The sequence below is a fragment of the Pelophylax lessonae genome, assembly GCF_965119305.1.
Source record: "Pelophylax lessonae genome assembly, chromosome: 3".
Lineage (NCBI taxonomy): Eukaryota > Metazoa > Chordata > Amphibia > Anura > Ranidae > Pelophylax > Pelophylax lessonae.
Window position 1 is genome coordinate 543,407,225 of NC_138770.1, and position 17,659 is coordinate 543,424,883.

General features: G+C 42.3%; 1 protein-coding gene across 1 annotated transcript in view; it reads right to left on the reverse strand.

Annotated features, from left to right (window-relative positions):
• LOC309551844 (pecanex-like protein 2) overlaps nucleotides 1-17,659 on the reverse strand; it is a 256,799-nt gene that overhangs the window by 15,555 nt on the left and 223,585 nt on the right. The window contains exons 31-32 of the mRNA XM_082252546.1: nucleotides 13,693-13,967; nucleotides 7,852-8,039 (exon numbers count right to left, since the gene is read on the reverse strand). Coding sequence (XP_082108672.1) covers nucleotides 7,852-8,039; nucleotides 13,693-13,967 — 463 coding nt within the window. The remainder of the gene's footprint in view (nucleotides 1-7,851; nucleotides 8,040-13,692; nucleotides 13,968-17,659) is intronic.

Genomic DNA, 17,659 nt, shown 5'->3' on the forward strand with positions numbered 1-17,659 from the left:
GGTTTCTCCGGTTCGAAGTGGGAGGATTACATCTTCAGTTTATCTGTCTCCCATTCGGGCTCTCAACATCTCCACGGACCTTTTCAAAAATCTTATTGGCCGTGGTAGCCCTACTGAGATTGAAAGGTATCCGTCTTCACCACTATTTGGACGATCTACTCCTGTTGTCCCAAGACAGAGACCAACTATTAGTTCATCTGGAGCAGGTCGTGTCCACTCTCCAGAAGTTTGGTTGGTTACTCAACAAGGAGAAGAGTCACCTGATTCCAACTCAGTCCCTGATCTACTTGGGCGCTCTGTTCGACACAGAGAAGGCGACTATCTCTCTTCCAGAGGAAAAGATAGGGACTCTCCGAGACAGGATTCGCTTTGCCCTCTCATCCTCTCATCTTCAGGCACGTCAATGTCTGAAAGTGATCGGGACTATGGTCGCAGTAGTCCCCATGGTGAAGTGGGCCCTGTGGAGGATGAGACCCTTTCAGAAGGGATTCCTTCAGCAATGGGATACGTGGCATCTGGATCAACGCATCTTCCTAACCCCTTCAATGAGAGCGAGTCTTCCTTGGTGGCTATGCAGAGACCACCTGCTGAACTGCCACTCTCTGAAACCAGCTCCGTGGGTAGTGGTTACCTCGGACGCCAGCAACATAGGCTGGGGTGCCCACTGTCTGTCGGAGGTGGCACAGGGCAGGTGGGAGTTTTCCACTCGAGGAATAGTATCCAACATACTAGAACTCCGAGCAGCGTTCCAAGCTCTTCGAGCATTTGCTCACCTGACAAAAGACCAACCTGTCATGCTACGCCTGGACAACACCTCAGCAGTGGCATACATCAGGAAACAAGGGGGTACACGCAGCTGGTCCCTATTGAGGGAAGTGGAGCCGATTATGTCCTGGGCACAGAAAAATCTCTCGAATCTTTCAGCAGTTTATGTTCCAGGAGTCCAGAATGTCAAAGCAGACTTCTTGTCCAGAGTGGATCTGGACAACAACGAGTGGTCCCTTCACAAGGAAACGTTCGATTGGATCCTAACATTGGGGTTTTCTCCAGAGGTAGATCTCTTCGCCTCCCCCTGCAATCACAAACTGCCGAAGTACTACTCAAGATTCAGAGATCCACAAGCATCAGGGATAGATGCACTCTCGGATCAGTGGAGATTCCACAGGGCATACGCCTTCCCACCAATTCCGATTGTGTTGCAGTTCCTTCGGAGACTCAGGTCGGAGCCAGTGGAGGTAGTGGCGGTGATTCCCTTCTGGCCGAACAGGCCATGGTTTCCCCTTCTGACGCTACTCAGTGTCCAAGATCCAATCCCGCTACCCTTCAGACCGGACCTATTGTCCCAGGGGTCTGTACTCCATCCATGCCCAGACCGTTTACATCTCAAGGTCTGGATGTTGAGAGGAGGAGGTTACAGGCTTTAGGCTGTCCAGAAACGGCAATCTCGACACTACTTAGTGCTAGAAGAAGCTCAACGAACAGGGTGTATCAGAGAATCTGGGAAAAATTTTCTGCACAACTGAATACAAGGCCTGATCCTCAATCTTCAATTAAGATCCAGGATGTATTGAGTTTTCTCCAATCAGGACTGGATTTGCCTCTATCAGTGAGTTCGCTCAGAGTCCAGGTCTCGGCTATTTCTGCTTTTACAGGGATCTCCTGGGCCACTCATGCCCTAATTCGTCAGTTCTTCCAAGGGGCAGTGAGAATCAGACCTCAGAGAAAACCCAGGTTTCCCAAGTGGGATCTGCCACTAGTTCTGGATTTCCTGGCGAGTCAAATTCAAGACATGTTTGATTCTTTGACCATAAGAGAGCTTACACTGATAACAGTGTTTCTGGTGGCTATAACCTCAGCAAAAAGAGTGTCGGAAATTGGGTCCTTTGGGACACAAGAGCCTTTCTTAACCTTTTTTCCTGACAGAGTGGTGCTCATCCCCATGCTGGATGCGAGACCAAAAAGGACCTCTGTTTTCCATGAAAACATAGAAACAGTATTACCAACCTTTAGACAGGAAGAGGAAGAATCTTCGGTTCATCCGCTGGATGTTGGAGAGTGTATTAAGAGATATTTAAATGCCACTTCCTCTTTCAGAAAATCAGAACATCTTTTCGTTACCTTTTATGGAAAAAACAAAGGTTCAAGAGCCTCGACGAGATCCATTTCCTCTTGGATCATCCAGACCATCCAGTGGGCTTATAGGGCTAAGGGCTTGACCCCTCCAGCAGTAGTTACAGCTCATTCGACGCGGAGCATCTCTACCTCCTGGGCAGTATCCAGACATGTGGCTCCTGAAGTCATTTGCAGAGCAGCATCGTGGTCCTCTATTAACACTTTCTTATCCCATTACTGTGTTGAGCCAGCGGCTCTTTCTTCTGTGAATTTTGGTTTGCAAGTCCTGTCTGTTTGACAAAATGCATTAAAACTTTTCTGTTCAGCACCTGCCCACCCTGTGTGTACGGCGAGTTATTTCCCGATACGTATGCTGCCATGGAGTCTGTCAGGAAAACGGAAAATTTATATCAAATACTTACCGTAATTTTCCTTTCCTGATGGACTCCATGGCAGCAGGAGTTCCCTCCCGGATTTCTGTGGAGGATAGTTACAGAACACGTGTGCTGAACAGGAGCAAAGATTTATGGGAGTGAGGTCCTATGGGTAGGTTTGGAGGCGGGGCCAAACCCGATACGTATGCTGCCATGGAGTCCATCAGGAAAGGAAAATTACGGTAAGTATTTGATATAAATTTTCCGTTTTTACAGTGAGAGCTGGAATAGACTCCCTCAAGATTTGGTTCTGGCCAGCTCAGTAGATTGCTTAAAAAGGCCTGGATTCCTTCCTAGATAAACATATTATACCTGGATCCTAACATCTGTAGGTAAAGTTGATCCAGGGAATATCAAATTACCTCTTGGGGGATTAGGAAGGAATTTTTTCCCCTGATGGAGCAAATTAGATGTTGCTTTAATGGTTTTTTTGCCGTTCTCTAGATCAACTGTGGCCATAGGATTGTATAACTCCCCCCCCCTTTTATTGGTTCGACTTGATGGACTTGTGTCTTTTTTCAACCAGATGAACTATGTAAGAATTAATGACACCCTGCACATCTGCTAAAAAGCAGAAGGTTTTATCTGCAGGTAGGGAACCGATGCGATTATGTACTGGTTCCCAACCCCCATATGTGTGAAGCAGTGGTTTGTAGACAAGCTACAGCATATAAAACACTCCATAGTTATAAATAGAACATAGCTTTGAAGGACTGTAATGCCATTGCCTAAACATTTCAACAGCTTTTCCATTTATAATAAAGAATATGTTAACCCAACTTGTTATATTCCTGATATATGCCTGCTGTTCCATGTACTTGTATGAAAAAGTATCCTGTTCTCTTTGTATTGCTTCCTATGTGTGAAATCACTGGTGTTCCTGCCAGTCCCTCTGCTTTCCTTTTTAAAAACTGACCACACGAAGCAGGAGAACACAGCGTGGTCAGTTCTCTCGCTATGCTGGGAACTCAGTGTGCTCTCCTCCAATGATCAAACTTGTCCTGACACCCCCCCCCCTTTCATTGGGAAGACCAGTGTCCTGCTGTTTCTCCTCCCCTAGCTATTATGCAGCTAGGAACAGAGGGAATGTGATAACTTATTAAAAAGGTAAAAAAGGTAGTTATAACCTGTTATTACTGTATATCTATACACAAGTGTTCTGCCTTTTATTTCTATTTTAAACTGAATGGGTTATTTTACAAGGTGATCGTTTACAATCACGTTAAGTAGAAACAAGCAAATCCTTTAAAATCTGTAATTTACCAGATCTACCAGATCTTGCAGGTTTGAATATCCACCAACCAGCCAGATTTATCCATCAGTTGTGATTTTTTTATTTTCATTCTTTTTGTTTAAAATATAAAAATATTTATTACATATGAAGTGATAAAGTCTTTTTTCCAACACCAGGTATACTTACTCTATCTTGGACAATTGATAAACACATGGATATTAATTGTTGCTTACATTATCCATTCCTTACCTATATCTTGTATTAACCTCTTTAGTTAGATTTTTTTCTCAAGTTATCTCTTAAGCTGGCTTCACGTGTGTTTCAGTAATGTGAACAATACCATGCTAGTTGGTGGAGGTTAGAGACCTTGCGCTCTTCCACCTTCCGTTTGAGGATGTCCCACAAATGCTCAATAGGGTTTAGGTCTGGAGACATGCTTGGCCAGTCCATCAACTTTACCCTCAGCTTCTTTAGCAAGGCAGTGGCTGTCTTGGAGGTGTGTTTGAGTTATTATCATGTTGGAATACTGCCCTGCGCCTAATCTCTGAAGAGAGGGGATCATGCTCTGCTTCAGTATGTCACAGTACATGTTGGCATTCATGGTACCCTCAATGAACTGTAGCTCCCCAGTGGCGGCAGCACTCATGTAGCCCCAGACTATGACACTCCCACCACCATGCTTGACTGTAGGCAAGAAACACTTGTCTTTGTACTCCTCACCTGGTTGCCGCCACACACGCTTGACACTATCGGAACCAAAATAGGTTTATCTTGGTCTCATGAGACCACGGGACATGGTTCCAGTAATTCATGTCCTTAGTCTGCTTGTCTTCAGCAAACTGTTTGCTGGCTTTCTTGTGCATCACCTTTAGAAGAGGCTTCCTTCTGGGACGACAGCCATGTAGACACATTTGATGCAGTGTGCGGCGTATGGTCTTAGCACTGACAGACTGACCCCCCACCCCTTTAACCTCTGCAGTAATGTTGGCAGCACTCATACGCCTATTTCCCAAAGACAACCTCTGGATATGACGCTGAGCACGTGCACTGAACTTCTTTGGTCGACTGTTATGCAAGCTGTACACTCACTACTTTACATTGTAGCAAAGTGTCATTTCTTCAGTGTTGTCACATAAAAAGATATAATAAAATATTTACAAAAATGTGGGGGGTGTATTCACTTTTGTGAGATACTGTATATATGCTAAAAATAAATAGCCCCATGAAAATCAATTCATAAATCGATTTTCATTGAACTATCTATTTTTAGCAAATTTGTTTGCACTGGTATTGATTGATGAACACATTACTGTTTTGCGCTGTGGTTTATCGCACATAATAAGAATTACAAAATGAATAGCAGCAACAGGAAAAATTTGTATGCTTAGGTACACATAGCATGGTTGTTTTTTAGTATTAATAATTAAGAGTATGAAAACTGTACAACCCTTCAGTTTAGTATTATAAAAATGGTACAATTCGCTAGTTTTATTCACTGGGTTTCAGTCACTGGTCTGCAGGACTTTTTCTTTTTTTTTTTTTTAACGGCAAAAAATGATATGGAAGGATCTAAATTTTCCTTTTTGGGTCTTTTACTATAGAAATCAGGCATACACTGAGATGACAGATGTAAAAAAAAATGTTAAACGCTACCAAATGTTATATATATTAGGTAATTACAAAATGCAGATGAGGTGAAGGTCACTATTTATAAATATATGTATTACAAATGGTCCAATCAGCAGTTTGGACTGGGCAAGGACTCAGTAGGTAAGGGTAAATACTCCAAAACAAAGTTCATACATTTAGCGCTAAGGCCCCTTTCACACGGGGCGGATCCGCTCGGCGGACTCTGCTAGCTTAGCGGGTTTTGCTCTGTTGATCTCCGCTGAGCAGGCGGATGACAGGTCTGTCTCTGCTCACTGTGCAGAGACGGACCTGTCAAGAGTCCCGCTCTCCTCTATGGGGAGATCGGATGAAAACAGACAGCATGTCCGTTTTCATCTGATCCGACCCGCTGTAAGATGACGAACGTATTACCATCCGTCTGTTTTAAGTGGATCTTGTCGGATTGGATAACAGACGGGTGTCAGCGTACACATCTCCACTGACATCCACCTCTCCATAGAGTAGAATGGGTGGCCCGATCAGGTCCGCCTGAAAAATGGACAGGCGGACCTGATCAGTCCGATCGTGTGAAAGGGGCCTAATGCTGAACATAGGCAATTTCCCTATTACACTAATGCAAGACAGAGAATATTGTCTGTCACCCCTCCACTGCCTAAATGATAGCTAAGAGTGTATATGTATATCCTTTTTTTTTTTAAATTAATATTATTATCCCGGGTTCAATTTAACCACTTTATTTTTCAGAGGTATCAGTGCCACACCCAAACTATAAAGCAAAACTTTACCCATACCAACTTTATAAAAAATAATGTTCTTCAGCAAGGAACATTCCACATTAATAATTATGCTACCAAAATTAGTGTGTGCTGTAAATTGCCTCCAGCATTGCTCCAGTTTCTTCTTGCCGGAGGCTGCTATTTTGCTGAAGCCTAGAGCCCTTAAGCTTAAGCAGAAGTAAATCAAGAAGCAAAACTTAACCCATTGATTTAACTATTTCAATAAACAAATACATTCCTGGAATGCCGGGATTGCTAACTGTCACATTTGTTTGTGTACTTAACCAAACTTTCAAACCATCAAATGGCTGGTGTCATAACTGATCACATGTGCAAAACCATGGCACTTGCAGATCAAACAAAAGCAGCTTCCTTGGCTGTAAAGAATAGACGGGATTAATTCCACTTTACGGCTGTCAGCATATCGGCCTCTACAAACTTGGCAGTGCCTAAAAATAGAAAGCAACTGCAGAGCAAGGTGAGACAGTGTATTACTGGATTTTAAACATTATTGACACTTATTTTTTTATTTTAATCTCTATTTTATACATTTTTTTACATTTTAACCACTTGCCTGCAGGGCACTTAAACCCCCCTCCTGCCCAGGCCAATTCTCAGCTTTCAGCGCTGTCGCACTTTGAATGACAATTGCACTGTAATGCAACACTGTACCCAAATGAAATTTTTATCATTTTTTTCAAACAAATAGAGCTTTCTTTTGGTGGTATTTAATCACTACTGGGGTTTTTATTTTTTTGCTGAACAAACAAAAAAAAGACTGAAAATTTTGAAAAATAACAAACAGTTTTTATAGTTTGTTATAAAATTTTGCAAACAGGTAATTTTTCTTCTTCATTAATGTGCGCTGATGAGGCGGCACTGATGGGCCCTGATAGGCTGCACTGATGGGCACTGATAGGCTGCACTGTTGGGCACTGATAGGCTGCACTGGTGGGCACTGATAGGCGACACTGGTGGACACTGATAAGGTAGCACTAATAAGGCAGCACTGATAGGTGGCACTGAAGGGCACTAATAGGCAGCACTCATGAGCACTGGTGGGCACTAATAGGTGGCACAGGTAGGTGGCACTGATGGGCAATGATAGGCACTGGTAGGTGACACTTATGATGGGGCACTGATAGGTGGCACTGGTGAGCACTGATTGGTGGCGCTGGTGGACACTGGTAGATGGCACTAGTGGGCACTGACAGATGGCACTAGTGGGCACTGGTAGGTGGCGCTGGTAGGTGGCTCTGGTGTGTGACACTGGTGGGCACTTGTGGGCACTGGTAGGTGGCACCGGTGGGCACAATTTTCCCTCTCCTCTTTGGGACCGTTGTCCCTCTGACAGCAGCCGGCGATCATTTTTTTTTCTCCTCACACTGACGGTGTGAGGATAAAAAAAGCAGCTGATCGCTGGCTGCTGTTTATTTCTCATGATCAGCTGTCATTGGCTGACAGCTGGTCATGTGGTAAGGGGCGGGACCACCCCCTTACTCTGATCTGTGATCAGGCAAGTCTCATTGACTCGCTCGGACGCGCTCCGCAGCCTGCATAGGTAAAGCACAGGTAAATTTTAAACAGCCAAGCTTATTGTAATATTATAAAACCTCTTGTAATTGGATACATATAAGAACAAGACACACTAAAAATAAAGACTCACCTATTGGTTGCAGATTTTTTATTTCCAAGCATTTACCCTCTTGATTTTCATTACACGCATTCTGAGAGTTTCTTAAACCTTTACTTGCATTGCTTTCCGAAGAGCTGGTTGCTGAGGATAAACTTCTATCACAGTCAGACTCTTCAGCATTTCCGACGTTGTCATTACTTCTATTCTCTTTCCTCATGCTAGAAAAAAGGTTGATAAAAAGCTAAAGTGTATAAAAAATTAAATTTTCCTGAATGATTTATTTAAAAAGTGATATTCAAAACTAGACATACATAATGTTGACCTGTTTCAGAATTTATTAGTAATTAAAGAGGAGCAGTCTGCTCACATAATTTGTAATAAAAAAAATGATTTGCATATTATTCTATATATACTGTGATTCTGTACTTGCCAAATATGCTGCAGAAATCTCCCTCCACTAAGTCTGGCAGCACCCATTTTAGCTGTGGGCAGCTGAAGCTGCTAGCTGTTCACTTCCTGGACTTACACAGACAGACTTATACATATATGTATATACACACACACACACATATATACAGACAGACACACTCGCACCACTGCTTGCCTGCACATTTCTCCACTCTTTATGAATACTCATGGATCTCTGCAGTCTCCTGTTATCTCCACCCTCATCCAGTTCTCCTTGGCTTTCCTATGACTCACCCCTCCTGCCTTGCTGGCAAACTCTCAGGAGAGTGAGAGAGAGAGCTGTGCATGATGTCATTAGCCTAGGCTTATTACTAGACAAGAAGAAGTGGGCTGTATAAGATATATACTGGCAGAAAAAAAATGTTTTACTATCCAAAGTTAAAACAACAAGGGCAGGAGATTTAATAGATGGACAGATGAAAAAATGACTGAACAACCGCTTTAAATTATTGTGTAATATTTTTTTTTTGTTTTGTTTTAGAAAGATTAGGAAAATGTTAGTAGCCCTGGAAAGATTTATTGTTGTCCATGTCTTGGCTAGAAAGATTCACCTTCTTCATTTTACCCAGGTATCCATTGTCACCAAGAAAGAGAGTGAAGGGATATTTAACATTTTGCAGTTGTCACAAGAACATGAGGTGAGAGGAAATCTTCTAGGGGAGATACTTGTTCCAGTTACAATTGTCTACGAGGGGATCTTCCATCACTTTGTAGCTATTTCCCCTCACTTCTTGTTAGTCTCTGGGACAAAAACCTCCCCAGTGGACCAAAGACAGCATAAAATACATGCCCATACTCTACTCCATGTTTTTTAACAGGGGTGCCACGACAAAATGACATAAAGCTGTGTACAGGCAGGTCATGCTGGCAAAACTGAAAGCTGTGCAAGCCTCCCCCGGCGTACTACCAACTGCTGACACCATTGGTTGCTAAGGACAGGTCAGACGGCCTGCACAGCTTTCAGTTTTGCCAGCTAAACACAGAAGATAATAGAGGAACACTTTCATTATCAGACTGTACAGGGCTTGAATACCTCCACCTATCTCCTCTCCAGGCTGCTCATTTGGGTGGGAGCAGTAATCAAACTGATCTGAGAGTTCTGTGTTATCTGCTGCATACAGAAAGGAGGGGAGGGGGGAGGAGAGATGAAAGAGAGCACAGCCTGCACATCCTCCAGGCTCTCTTCTACTCACTGCTGCTCTCTCTAGTGATGAAAGAAATGTGGTGGGATGGGATGTTTTGTGTTGGGACGGATATTTGTGGTGGGGGGGGTATTTAGGAGAGGCTGTTTGTGCTGGAGTGGGATTTGTGATAGGAGGGTTTGTGTGAGGTGGGGTAAATTTGGTGGGGGGGGGGAATTTTTGCTAGGGGGGGTGGTTAGGAGGGAGGTTGAGGGGGGTTTGCAACCTACAGAGTGCTTAACCACTTGCCGTCTGCGTACGGTAATAGTACTGCGGCAAAGTGGCTCCTTATCGTCTGACGACGTAGATCTACGTCGTCAGGCATTCCCCTTTCTCTGCGGCGCGCGCGCGCCGCCGGAGGCTTGCTCCCGCTGTATTCAGTCACAGCGGGAGTCGGGCCAGGGGAGGAGCAGCGGCGATCGAGTCGGGCCAGAGGAGGAGCAGCAGCGGATCTAGTGTGGAGATCCGCCTGCTTGTGTAAACACAAGCGGGCGGATCTCCCAAGTGACAGGCAGGGTCAGATTGCAGGGTTCAGCATAGCTGAACCCTGGATCTGTCCTTGTGTCACATAGTCACCTCCCCCCACACACGTCAGTAAGCACCAGGCATACATTAACCCCTCCCTCTCCAATAAAATTAACCCCTTCCCTGCCAGTGTAATTTTTACAGTAACAGTGCATATATATAGCACTGATTACTGCAGTAATGTCACTGGTACCCCCAAAAGTGTCAAAAATGTCAGTCAAGGGTCCGATCTGTCCGCCGCAATGTCGCAGTCCCGCAAAAAAAAAAATCGCAGATCGCCGCTATTACGCGTTAAAAAAAAAACATCAAAAATGACAGAAATCTTTCCCTTTGTTAGTAAACGCAATAACTTTTGCTCAAACCAATCAAAATAAACTTATTGTGAATTTTTTCTACCAAACATAGGTAGCAGAAAACAAATTGGCCAAAAATGTTTAAAAAATCTGATTTTTAGATTTTTTTGGGGGGAATTTCATATAAAAAAATGTGAAAAATATTGTTGTTTTTTCAAAATTTACGCTCTTTTTTTGTTTATAGCGCAAAAAGTAAAAATCGCATAGGTGATCAAATACCACCAAAAGAAAGCTCTGTTTATGGGAAAAAAAGGACGTAAATTTCGTTTGGGTATGGCGTCGCACGACCGCGTAATTGTCAGTTAAATTCGCACAGCGCCGAATCGCAAAAAGTGGCCCAGACGTAAGACAGCAAAATCCTCTAGTGGTAAAGTGGTTAAATATGACTTACAAACTACATTGTAGGGCTTTTTCACACCAGGTGCAGTGCGGTAGCATGTGTGAAATTGTCTGAAATGTAAATTGCACTAAACTGAGTACATACCTAATTTGATGAGTACTGCATAGCCCATGTGCTGTAAGTGTATTAGGCATCCAGCTAGCACAAACATGTAATTGAAATTGGGCATTGCATGGATAATGCATATTTAAAAAGGTTTATTACAAACAGCCATGCCTCTTTTTCTAGCCTACCCTCTTCTCCAATAAATGGTTAAAAAAATTAAAATATTTTATATACATCAATTATTTTATTACTCAGAACAGGGTGGATGAATTCTAGTATAGGTGTTCTCACTGGCTCTTCCATGTTGAGAGGATAAATCAAGCAGTCAAGCATGATTTTTTTGTGGTTGTCCTCTCACCCCTTCACTCTTGTACATTTATAGAAGAAATTACGGTACATTTCCTTTATAAAAAGCTTAAGCTATTGTAGGAAATACAGCAAAAGACATGTAGAAGCATCTTTCTCAACTTCACCTTTACTAAAAGAAGAGCTTAAACAGTTTTTGCCATTTGTCTAAATTAACATAAGTAAATGAAAAATACTAAGCATGAACTTTTCACAGTAACAGGCAGCCGTTATGGAGAGAAAATAAAAAGTTGTAAACCTCTGCAGATTAAACTTGCTGTGACTCCTTTAGGGAGATTGCCTCTCACTTTTCCGGAGAACACAACAGAAGATATGTGACAAGTGTAAAATTATAAATTTCCCTTCACTATCTATTATTGGTTGTCAGGATAGTCAGTGTAAGTAAATTTCCCCAACAAAGATACCAGCAATGATAAACACCAGCGTTTCTAAACCCTATACACAGTACCAAAAATTAGAAAAAACAGATTTGACCAAAATTCTACTTAAGATACTTAAAATCCACATTACCTCTAATATTATATCAATATTTTCTGTTTATTGTAAAGCTCTAACATCTAAACTAATCTTGAATTTAGAAACATGGATATACTATATTTTACTTTTGTGACCAGATCTAATATTATTAACCTAGGCATGTATCCATCCCCTCTGTTGAGTTTCATATGCTAAATATTTCAATTTCAGAAGCATTAGCTAAATCCCTCCATGCCATTGTAAAGTTATTTAGAGGAGAAAGGACATAAGAGGAGAGGAGAGCAATTAATTTTGCCCTTCGCAGTATCATTCATGGGTCCCACTTTAACATACTGTTCAGTAAAATGTAATTGATCATTTTAAAACGATATCTCTTTTGGTTGTCATGGTAAAACGAATAAAAGATTCATATTACCATGATAAACACTCCAATCTTGTTATTCAAAAGGACAAAAAAGAAAGCGTCATCTTTTATGCATGCTTTTAAAAGCAGGCAAATGATGTCAGCCCAGAATCACTAATATATAAATATAATTGATTATTTATGGACACCTCAACTATAAAAAGTAGAACTTCCATTTTTTAAAATATATTATCATAATAAATTGTCCAGAAGGTTCAACAATAAAAAAAAATTGCAGATTTTGATGTAATGCTTACCCTCTCTCTGGCATTGTCTCCTGTATGCCAGTCCTCTTCTGTACTGAATGACGGTCAGCTTAATTTTACCCATTTCCTTTGAACCCAAGCTGTCATGGATGCAAGCTCTGGGGGTGCATCACCACACCAGCCTGGCTACTCACTACAATACTGCAGAGAGAGTTAAAACTGCTGTCAGGGAAATGGCCGTAGGAGAACTGGCAACATTGCCAGTAATAGCAATGGACATTCCTGACTCAACTGACATAGCCCTCTGCTGGCCTGTCAGGGAAATGGCCTATAAAAGGATGCCATAGGATCAGATTCATTGCTGGATTATCTCTCAGCTTCCTGTGTTCCCGTGCTTCCTGTTTCCTGTTTAGATTTCCTGTTGTGACCTCGGCTTGTTCCTGATTCCGTTTGATCTCCTGCTCCTGGTTTGACCCTTGGCTTCTCCCACTGACCTTGCTTCCGTTACCTACCGTGTATTACCCCAGCTTGCTTCAAGACCTCGGCTATTCTGGTTGTCTCCTGTGCATGACCTCGGCTTGTACCACGGTTCCCGCTGCCTGCTCCAGTCCCAGACCTCGGCCAGTACCTGTCTCCGCTACTAGAGACTATTCCTCGGCACAAGGTAGCCCGGCTGCTTCAGAGCCCTTGAAAGACTTATACCCTGCTGTGATTCCAGCCTGTTCCAGTTCGCTCTCAGATTGCTCCTGGTTCTACCTACCTGCCTGTGCTGGTAACCCGTGCCACTTGGGGCACCACACCCTCTGTACCATCTCCAGGGGTGCGCCGCACTGAGCCGCAAGGGGAGCCCTCTCAGCACCTCGGCCTCGGATCAGGTAAACCCTGACAACTGCTCTCTGCAGTTGAAGACCAATGCCAACACTAGCTAAAAAGACGAAGGACCCCAGATTGTCTCTTGACCAGCCAGAATGCCACTTGATTTAAAATATGTATAAGAAGAATTAAAAACAAAAATATTATGGAGATGGTCTTTAGCTAAGTCTTTCATAAGTGTTCCTCACGTGTTCAGGTCTGAATAAAGAAGTACATTCATGGAGTTTGACGGAAATTATGTTGAGTTCAAAATACAACTAGATATTAGGATATGTTAGGTGAACTGCCGTCATAAAATTTTGAACCCTTTCTACAAGTAAACTAATATTATAAATTACTCATAAATATACATAGAATATTTCCACACAGGAGGCTAATATGATGAATACATGCCAGGTTACTGAAGATACACATAAATTAAAGAGCTATTCCAGGCAACAGGAGAAAACAATGGGGTTGATTGCAAGGGAAATTGCACTTTGCAGGAGAGTTTGCCCTAAAGCTTATTGAATGCGGTGAAATGATCCAAGACTCACAAAATTATATGCAAAAATGCATATCATGTATTACTTACACACGCCATTTTGTTTGAAACAATGTTGTAATATGGCCAACATCAACTGGTCCAGCCAATAAAGTATTGAGTTGCTCATGCATTCCCAGGTAAGAAATAGTTATAGGGGAAACATATATAGGGTAACCCAGAGGCTGATCACAGGATGAGTTAATTAGATTTCTCAACACGTGCTTGTTATTCTGAATGCTGCCTCGTTCATGGTCACGGTTCCTAAGAAAAATTAGTTCCTGTTGTTGTCCAGCCCAAAGCCCTCGAACACATTCCTTGTTGACCTAAAATGAAAATGCGATGATTAGAATTCAAAACACAGAAATATTACTATTAATAAATGTTTATTATCGTCAATTGAATATGCATTGTAAAATATATTTACTACTGTTGGGTCAGACCTATGGCATGCAATCAGCAAAGACTCAGACCACTACAAACATACTTTTGCCTCCACATAGCAGCATACTGGTAGGGAAAAAGGCTTCTTTCTGAATAAAGCATACTGTAAGATTATGAAGAGCTTTTGTTTTCATACACCTGAGATTGTATTAAGCCAATAACATTCTCACCAGGTCTTTTTCAGCCTATACATCCTAATTACTAGTCCTAAAACTGCTTCCACCCTCCTTCTATAACCTATATTAACTAACCTGTAGAAGAAAAATGCATATACTTACCGATTTTCAGGCCACTCCAGTCCGGTCACATGATCTCCTCCCTATCACCCAGTGCTGGCTCCAGGGATGATTGCTCTGTCAAAGGCTTAAATGCCTGAGCAGTGATGTGACATCATCCATAAGCTTACCATTGGCCATCTGTTGTTGGCTCTCCCTCCTCTTCCCTGAAGCTGCTACTGGAGCAGCCAGAAAATAGGTAAGTATAAGCATGTTTCTTCTACATCTACAGGTTAGTTAGTATAGGTGTTAAGCCCTGCACACACGGGCCAAATATCAGCTGGTACAGTAGATACCAGCCAACATTCTGCATGTATGTACAGGTCCTTGTTTGACAGAAGCCGATTTCACCACCCGCTTCTATCGAATGAGAATGCTGGAAAACCATCTGTGTGTTCTGGCGGGAGAGGGAGGGGGCAGTCCCCCTATAAAAACATAATAGCAAGGCAGGGAGATCACTGTACTTTCATTGAATTGTTAGTACATACAGAGACACCCTCGTAAACTGCTGTTTTTTTTTCGTTTAGCCCAATGGGCTTACTATGTGTGCCAGGCTTTAGGAGGAGGGTGGGGGCAGTTTTAAGATTAGTTAGTGATAGCCCCGAATTCTTCTTTAACAGGTTCCGGACCCCCCGCCGCACATTTACTGCTGCAGGTTTGCCCTCCTGCGCGATCCGACATAGCCCTATATCAGGTTGCGCAATTGGTGCTGGGGGGGGGGCAAGCGTGCGCCGCCGACAGCGTGCTCCTGCCCCCACTAGGCAGCGAGGATGCCGATGCATGGGGCCGGCGGCCGCGATTGCTGCTGGGCAACCGCGATAGCTCCCCACTGAAAGAGGACAGTCAGCTGTTGTAAACACAGCCTACCGTTCTTCTCTCTGAAATGATCACAGAGCGCCTGTGATCCTTCTATATAGGACCAAAGGTCTCTATGGTCATTTCACAAGCCCCTCCCCATACAGTTAGTAAACACTCCCCAAGGCTCATATTTAACCCTTTGATCACCCACTAGGTTAACCCCTTCCCTGCCAATGTCATTATTACAGTAACATATTTTTAGCACTGATTACTGTAGTAATGTAGCTGGTCCCCACAAAAGTGTAAAAAAGTGAGTTAGGGGTCCAATCTGTCTGCCGCAATGTCGCAGTCCCCCTAAAAATCGCAGATCGCCGCCATTACTAGAAAAAAATAAATAAATAAAAATGACATAAATCTTTCCCGTAGTTTGTAGACTTGCTAACTTTTGCACAAAGCAATAAAAAAAAAATATGTAGCAGAATAGAAATTGGCCTAAAAGGATGAAAAATTTCGATTTTTACATTTTTTTGGGGAATGTTATATAGCAGAATGTGAAAAATATTGTTTTTTTTTTTAATTTCCAGAATTGTCGCTCTTTTTTTGTTTATAGCGCAAAAAATAAAAATCGCACAGGTGATCAAATACCACCAAAAGAAAACCAATGCGCAATTTTCCGTTAAAGTAACGCAATGCCGAATCGCAAAAAAATGGCCTGGTCATTAGGGGGCAAATCCTTCTGGTCCAGAAGTGGTTAAAGCAACCTGGCAAGTAAAAAAAAAAAAAGTTATTAACCATTACTTTAGCCTGATCAGCCCTCATTTTGAAAAAGCACAAAGCTTTATTTCATATATATGACACTTTGCTACAATGTAAAGTAGTGAGTGTACAGCTTGTATAACAGTATACATTTGCTGTCCCCTCAATATAACTCAACACACAGCCATTAATGTCTAAACCGCTGGCAACAAAAGTGAGTACACCCCTAGGGGAAAATGTACAAATTGGACCCAAAGTGTCAATATTTTGTGTGGCCACCATTATTTTCCAGCACTGCCATAACCCTCCTGTGCATGGATTCATCAGAGCTTCACAGGTTGCCACTGGAGTCCTCTTCCACTCCTCCATGACGACATCATGGAGCTGGTGGATGTTAGAAACTTTGCGTTCTTCCACCTTTCATTTGAGGATGCCCCACAGATGCTCAATAGGGTTTAGGTCTGGAGACATGCTTGGCCAGTCCATCACCTTTACCCTCAGCTTCTTTAGCAAGGCAGTGGTCGTCTTGGAGGTGTGTCTGGGGTCGTCATCATGTTGGAATACTGCCCTGCGGCCCAGTCTCCAAAGGGAGGGGGTTATGCTCTGCTTCAGTATGTCACTATACATGTCGGCATTCATGGTTCCCTCAAGGAAGTGTAGCTCCCCAGTGCCGGAAGCACTCATGCAGCCCCCGATAATGACACTCCCACCACCAGGCTTGACTGTGGGCAAGACAAACTTGTCTTTGTACTCCTCACCTGGTTGCTGCCGCACACGCTTGACACCATCTGAACCAAAAGAGTTTATCTTGGTCTCATCAGACCACAGGACATGGTTCCAGTAATCCATGTCCTCAAAACTGGGCACTTTCACCCCCTTCCTTACAGACCAATTTTTAGCTTTCAGTGCTCTCACACTTTGAATGACAATTACTCAGACATGCTACACTGTACCCAAATGATATTTTATTCATTTTGTTCACACAAATAGAGCTTTCTTTTGGCAGTATTTATTCACCACTGAGTTTTTTTATTTTTTACAATATAAGCAAAAAAAAAGAGCAAAAATTTAGAAAAAAAAAAAAACATTTTCTACTTTCTGTTTTAAAAGAAATCTAATAATATCAAATTTTGTCATACATTTCAGCCAGAATGTATTCTGCTACATGTCTTTGGTAAAAGAAAAATCCTGATAAGTATATAATAATAGGTTTGTGTGAAAGTTATAGAGTCTACAAGCTTGGCTACGTATCATTAAAGATTGATCAATTCTCATTTACTGACTACCTATCTCATTTCTTGAGGCCCTAAAATGTCAGGACAGTACAAATACCCCCCAAATGACCCCTTTTTGTAAAGATGACAGTCCAAAGTATTTAGTAAGAGGCATAGAGAGTTTTTTTAAGTTGCAATGTTTTGCCCACAATAGTTTGGGTAATGAAGAATTATTTCATTTTTCCACAAAATTGTCATATTAACTAGTTATTTCTTACACGTGGCATAGACTCACATTGTACTCACTCACATACTCACTTTTGTTGCCAGTGGTTTAGACATTAATGGCTGTGTGTTGAATTATTTTGAGGGGACAGAAAATTGATACTGTTATACAAGCTGTACACTCACTACTTTACATTGTAGCAAAGTGTCATTTCTTCAGTGTTGTCACATGAAAAGATATAATAAAATGTTTACAAAAATGTGAGGGGTGTACTAACTTTTGTGAGATACTGTAAATGTATACTT